This window comes from Seriola lalandi, unplaced genomic scaffold (assembly GCF_002814215.2).
Source record: "Seriola lalandi dorsalis isolate HSWRI2012SDOR001 ecotype SW California unplaced genomic scaffold, Sedor1 jcf7180002054899, whole genome shotgun sequence".
In the NCBI taxonomy this organism is placed as follows: Eukaryota; Metazoa; Chordata; class Actinopteri; order Carangiformes; family Carangidae; genus Seriola; species Seriola lalandi.
The window spans coordinates 460888-467725 of record NW_019525451.1 but is presented as its reverse complement, the minus strand read 5'-3'; the positions used below and the strand labels follow the sequence as shown (position 1 = coordinate 467725).

At 42.2% G+C, this 6838-nt stretch overlaps 1 protein-coding gene across 1 annotated transcript in view; it reads left to right on the top strand.

The window, feature by feature from the left end:
- The first annotated feature begins 1077 nt into the window (after positions 1-1077).
- LOC111672440 (major facilitator superfamily domain-containing protein 6) overlaps positions 1078-6838 on the top strand; it is a 12659-nt gene continuing 6898 nt past the window's right edge. Inside the window, exons 1-2 of the mRNA XM_023429849.2 lie at positions 1078-1321; positions 2523-4053. Coding sequence (XP_023285617.1) covers positions 2525-4053 — 1529 coding nt within the window. The 5' untranslated portion in view covers positions 1078-1321; positions 2523-2524. The remainder of the gene's footprint in view (positions 1322-2522; positions 4054-6838) is intronic.

The window sequence follows — 6838 nt, the reverse complement described above, 5'->3', positions numbered from 1 at the left end:
GTAAAAATATTTGTATGACACCTTCCAGGAGCTGTCATTGTGGTTTTTTTTGCACACTCATCTGTCACCATAAGTGTTAAAATTAACATCAAATAGCATCACGTTTTAACACTTCTAACATGTTACTTTAGTTTCTTCCAAAGTTTATAGAGGAGTATACAGAATATTTTTATTTGATATGATTATGCATTTTGGGTTTGAGCTCATGCAGAATACATACATCATAATAAAATCATGTTTCCCAACTTTAAAGGGTCATTTATAGGGGTTTAGATTTATCTGTGATTAATAAATATAATATAAAATAAAATAATAATCATGGTAGTATTTGGCAGGTATATATAGTCATTATGGTTGTGTTTGTCATGTAATATCACTACAGGGAACATGTATTGTATCTGAATGTTTATGTTTATGGTTGTTTTCACTATGATTAATGGAAGTTTCCCCTTTAATTGACACACTGGAGACGTTTAGGCGGAGTCGCTCTGATGAGTCAACGAGCCTGGATTTACCGCTAAAATCCACCGGATGTCGACAAAATAAAAGCACAGCATACGCCCAGACAACAAAGAAATAACAGGTACATGTGCTGGAATAAACATTGAATGTAGTGATGTAATGCTGTTTTCATTTTCAGCTAATATTACAATTACTTTAAAAGTGCTATTTACAATTTTCCAGAACCTTTGTTTATGAATTGAATTTTTTTTTATGTCCAAACAATTCAAAACCCTAAAATTTCAATTCAAAACAGCATCAAATTCTCACATTTATGTTGCTGATTCATTTTGTCTTGATCAACTAGTTTAGTAGTAGTTCAGCTTTAGATATATGCTATAAAAATTACTATTTAGTATATACACAGATTAAGTTTAAGTGTATGTATTCATAGACATAATAATATAAAGCAGCCTTATATATAGAAAATAAAAATGGAATGGATTGAATATTTACAAATAATTATTTAAACACATACCAGCAACAATAATATAATAAAATATAATATTATAAAACTGGCTTTTATTTTGAAAATGTAGACCGGATGCTGGCTTGTGGGTTGGTGTCACTTTCAGGACAGGTGGAAGCTCCGGTTTAACGAGCTGCTGTTGTTCTCAATACAAAGAGAGGGGAGCCGGGGAAACACTTTAAATTCACATTAATAGAAAAACGTGAACTCTTTCCCGTGAATTCAAACATTATCCGCGAAATAAAAGAAATAATTATCAGCGGTTTTTGTGTGAAAAATGTTCGACCGGAGAGAGAAAAATTCATCAGTAACTGCGCAGTCATAGTTTAATGGGAGCGGTGACCTGAGCAGGTGAGCTAATTAATGTGTCTTTAAATGTCGTGTTTTATTTCACGTTGAATGTTTTTCTGTTGAAAATGTTTATAATAATGTAACTGAGGCTATAGGAGGGAGAATGAAAGTGTCACAATTTCCTGCTCGTTCAACCGGTTCAACCGACCTGCAACGTCGTTCTAGCAATTTCCTTAAATCCTCCTTTAAATGTGTTGAGTTTGGTTTGTTTTCCATTTAAAAATAAACTGTAGCTTTAGTGAAGATATCAAACACTTCCGCATAGGACCGTCAGTGCCGGACAGACGGTTTCCAAACTGGGGTCTGTGGACCTCCAGCGGTCCTTGTAGGATTACCAAGCGGCCCTGTTTTCATCACTGTTGTAATGATGAATACATTGACGCTGAGACCACAAAGGCTGTTTTAAAATCTCTCATATATGTGAAACCTTTATTCTGTTCATCATGAAAACTGGGGGGGAAAATATGATTTTACAACTTTTTTGTCAACCACATCAGATCAGGTCTAGATCCAAAACCACTTCACTTAGACGACTACAATAACAAACAGACTCCAGAGACAGTTTAAAGACACTTATTTCTATTATTGGCAACAGGAAAAAAGGTCATTTCAAAGCTTTATTTTGCACTCAGACTCCAGAGCTGTGTGATGTTGTGTCTTTGTATTTCAAAGGGATAAAAATAACTTGTTTTCTAAGTGAAAAGAGGAGATAACAAAGAACATTAGAGCTTCTATTGATTGTTATATTGATTTTAATTCATGCATTTAAAAAAGAAGAAGAAGAAAAAATAACTTTTTTTAATTTGTTTCTCTGTAACTTAGTCACACCTCTATCTAAAGAAACCACTGAATGACTGTGTGCAGTGTTTAAAGCTCACTAATTGTTCCTCCAAAGACGGATCTATTTATACTAATATTGGGTGTTTGATTAATGCCAGACTGGGAGGTATTGAAGTTGGAAAGTCTCCAGAGTAAGAAATCTTTTTTTAGCAAGAGAAAGAAACGATTGGTGAATCATTGTAAGACGTTTTCTTTCACAACAGCTGTGTTTTCCTGCAGAGGATCATGAAATGATGTTTGATTTCCGGCCAGTGATTATGTTCCAGCAGAGCAGACAAACCTGCCAGCTGGAGGAGAAATTCAGTATCATTTGTTTAATGACCGTTGGTGCCGCTCTCACCCTCATTTCCTTATCTTCCAGATATGGCAGCTGACGACAAGGTTGCCATCCTGACGGACGACGAGGAGGAGCAGAAGAGGAAGTATGTATTGGCCGAGCCGTTCAACACCCTGTCGATGGAGCGGCAGGCGGGCGTCACCGCAACGCCTGCGCCCACCACCGACACGCCGCCCGAACAGGCCCCGTCCTCGCAGCCTGACTCCATCAACTGCTGCCAGAGGATGTGCCTCCGCATCAACAGCCACCTCCTCATCTCCAAAATCTTCTACTTCTTCTTCTACGCCGCTTACGGCTCGCTGCACCCTCTGCTGGCCGTGTACTACAAGCAGCTCGGCATGTCGGCCAGTCGCAGCGGGCTGCTCGTCGGCATCCGTTACTTCATTGAGTTCTGCAGCGCCCCCTTCTGGGGGGTGGTGGCTGACCGCTTCAAGAAAGGGAAGGCGGTCCTGCTGTTCTCTGTCTTCTGCTGGCTGGTGTTCAACAGCGGCATCGGCTTCGTCAAACCAGCTGAGATGAAATGCGAGGAGAAAGGTTCTTCTCCCGCAACTACGGTGACGCCGGTGATGACGACTCACCCTGACGGTAATGTCACAAATCTGAACAACTCCACCAACCACACCAGGAGACGCCGGAGCTTTCTAGACTTCCCTGGGCTTCCTGAACTCCCGCACGTCAGCTTGTTCCACAGGCGTGTACGGAGAGCTGACGCCAACACGACATCAACACCCCTCACGCCAGATAACACCACACAGCTCGCACCAAATACCTCCCAACCCACCTCCACCTCCACCTCCACCACCACCACCTCTGCTGCTCCAACCAAAGCCAAGGAGTACCAGATCATCTACAACGAGGACCAGGTGGAGACCATCTTCCTGCTCATCCTGCTCGTCATCATCGTGGGCGAGTTCTTCAGCGCCCCGGCCGTCACCATCGTGGACACCGTCACCCTGCAGTACCTCGGTAAAGCCCGCGACCGCTACGGCCTGCAGAGGATGTGGGGCTCCCTGGGCTGGGGTCTGGCCATGCTGCTGGTGGGCATCTGGATCGACCACACGCACATCACCGTCGTGATCGATGGCGTTGGCTGCATCCTGCCCGACTTCCGCCTCCACAACTACCAGATCGCCTTCATCGTCTTTGGCGTGCTGATGGCCTTGGCGTTTGTTGTTGCCACTCAGTTCTACTTTGAGAAAGGCGGCGACTACCAGCAGGAGCTTCCAGAGGGCGTGGTGGAGCAGACCGACAGCCCGAGGTCGATAACGGACTCCAGCTCCTCGGACCAGACTCCCATCAGCCCCAGCGCCTCGCAGGAGTTCCACTACAGCGATCTCCTGAAGCTTCTCTGCAGCGTGCGCTACAGCTCCGTGCTTTTCGTTGCCTGGTTCATGGGCTTCGGCTACGGCTTCGTCTTCAGCTTCCTCTACTGGCACCTGGAGGACCTGAAGGGGACGACCACGCTGTTCGGCGTCTGCTCCGTCCTGAGCCACGTCTCTGAGCTCGCCGCTTACTTCACCAGCCACAAGTTCATCGAGCTGGTCGGACACGTCAGGTGAGACACACGAAATACAGATAATATCTTCCTCTCAATACTGAACAGACAAATTAATAAACAAGGTTAAACATGGAATTAGACCTGCGATTACTATTATTGATTAATCTGCCAAGTATTTTTTTCAATTAATTGCTTCCTCTGAAAGATCAAAAAATAGTTTTATTTGACCAAAAGTCCAAAGACTTTAAAATATTTAGTTTACAGAACTAGAGATGTATGACGAAGAAAGAAAAAAAAAGAAAGGATTTTTAGATTAACATTATTTTTCTGCTGCTCAACTAATCAATTAAAACTAATTAATTGACGAATTGTTTCAACTCTAATTGAAATTGGAATCAGATTTTTTTATGTCCAGAGAAGCCTGAGCACTGTTTCCTCTTTCCTTGCATCTTTATTTGACTCCACTCCAACCTGACAATAAAATACCTAGTGTTCACTCATCACAGTAAATAAGGGCGTCTGTGGTGATGAGGTGCCCCAGTTGGACAGTTAGATCCGTCCTCCCCTCTGCAGGAGCGAGCTGCCGTGAGTTGTTGTATCCAGTGTCAGAGCAGGGGAGAGTGAACGTGCCTCTTTGAGACAATGCCGTCATTGATGCTCGGGGTTTCTGTCGGAGCGAATTGAGGGCCGGACCTCACGGGCAGCGGGGACATTCGAGAGCGTGGTGTTAGATGTCAGGCTGCAGCTCTGAACCTGCATCAGTCCTGCACATAAAACACACGACGTCGACACTGTTGACTGTGAAACAGCTCGACAGGAGGGGAAGTGAAAGGAGCTGCTGCATGGATTGAATATTAGTGGTTTCCTGAAATAACCCAAAAATTTACACATGCAGATGTTTAGTTAATGTTTAACATCCAACCAAATGCAACAACAAATTTTCCTCAGAAGGGTCAGAGCTATTTACTTGGATTGAACAGTGGGTAATAAGATGTTTATAATCCTCAGATTGGCATCAAATAATAATGGTTATGTGTACGGACCAGAATGGAAAATCTCATCAATAATCAGGCCTCATTATTAGTATTAGTACTGTAACATTATATTTTGATGCTGTTTGCAGTAAAACAGCAAAGTAGAACATAAATAAAAAGACAATAGAAAGTAAAAACTGCAGTGAAACTATAACTGATGTCAAATGGTTGAAAAACACATGCAGTTAGACACTGAAACTGAAACTGACTGTACAGTATTCAGCAGGTTCATCTCACACTGTATTTCCTTCACGCTGTTGAGTCTTGAGCGTGTGAGGACGTGACGCTTCCTGCTTTAACTGGAACAAGAGCAGAAAACCACTCGAGAGCCCGGCAGGCGGCAGCTTCGGCATCACTCATGCTCACTTATCTTTTTATAGGTGGGAGGATGTTAATGGGTCACCTCAGGCTCATGCAGGTGTCCTGTGTTGACCCTGTCACGGTGTGTGTTTCCACTGTTAGCAGCCGAAAGATCATCTGCTGCTGCTTCACTGATGTGCTCAGTTTTAAAATGAAACAGCAACTCAGAAAACCCAGAGAGCATCTCGTGGTGAGTTGCTCTTTAAGTAGCCGGGTTACAGTCATATGATAACCAGCGTCCTTGTTTTTAACTACCACCTGTTTTATGCACAATTTAAATTTGTGCATGTAAAACTTACATTTTGGGGAAACAAACTTCTCGATATGACATGAGTTTTTTTCATCTGCAGAGCCTTAAAAACTTATGTTTATGTTCATATCATGTCTTTAAAATTAAGGAGATATATTTAAATATAAAACCTGACTGACTGATTTAGTATTTGTAAAATTCAGACCAAAGAAAAGAACTGTCCTCTCAATACACTCAGTCCAAAGTCCTGCATCACTAAAATAAAGCTGAAATAAGCTGTGTGTGCAGGAGGATTTACAGTTACCAGTTTACTACACAACCATCTGTGACATTTCCTGTGTTCAAGGTCACTTTAATATTTCTTACTCACTTCAGCACTTCCACAGAAACTATGGTTATGACATGTCAGTTAATTTAAGGTATTAAAGTTGTATTTTCTGTCCCAATCAGCGCAGAATGATTGAAGCCAGAACCAGAAAATCAGCTGACACGTCAAGCTCAAACACAGCTCCCCTTCTGTGTGTGTGTGTGTGTGTGTGTGTGTGTGTGTGTGTGTGCGCTCAGCGAACCGTGTTAGGTTGAACAAACAGTGAAATAATCCTGTCTGGAGATGAACTGGCTGAAGGTGTGTCGTGCTCACATCAGTTTGTCTCTGCTGCTCTCGGCGTCGCTGCAGCCAGTAAAACAAAAAGCTCTTATTGAAACTGAGACGAAACAATGACTCGATTCATCGATTGAAGTTTTACTATCAAACTGAGTTTCTATTTGTTTTCTCCTCCCGTCCTTTGACAAAAAAAACTTACAGCTTTAACCTTTAGTTAAACATCTGTTTCCCAGTTGAACCCTGAAGCTCAATGACTCAATGACAGTTTTAATAATTAATCATTTTTCTAAAGTTCACAGCCTCTCATGTGTAAGATCTGTGTGTTTTCCACCTTTTATCATCTCTGTCCATTTTGGATTTTTTTTGAAAGAATCAATTTTAACACAAAACTTCAGATTTCTTTCATTTTAATTTTATATTTTTCTGTATTAAAAAACAGCAAAGTAGAAAAAACTTGCACAAAAGGAAAAAGCTGAGCAGAAGGTCATGTTTTGAGAAAATTACTAGAGGTGTGGTCCTTGTTGTAAATGCATATTGATTAGCTGACTTTAACACCCTCCCCTCCTTCGTCCCCCCCCCCCCCCCCCCCCCCCC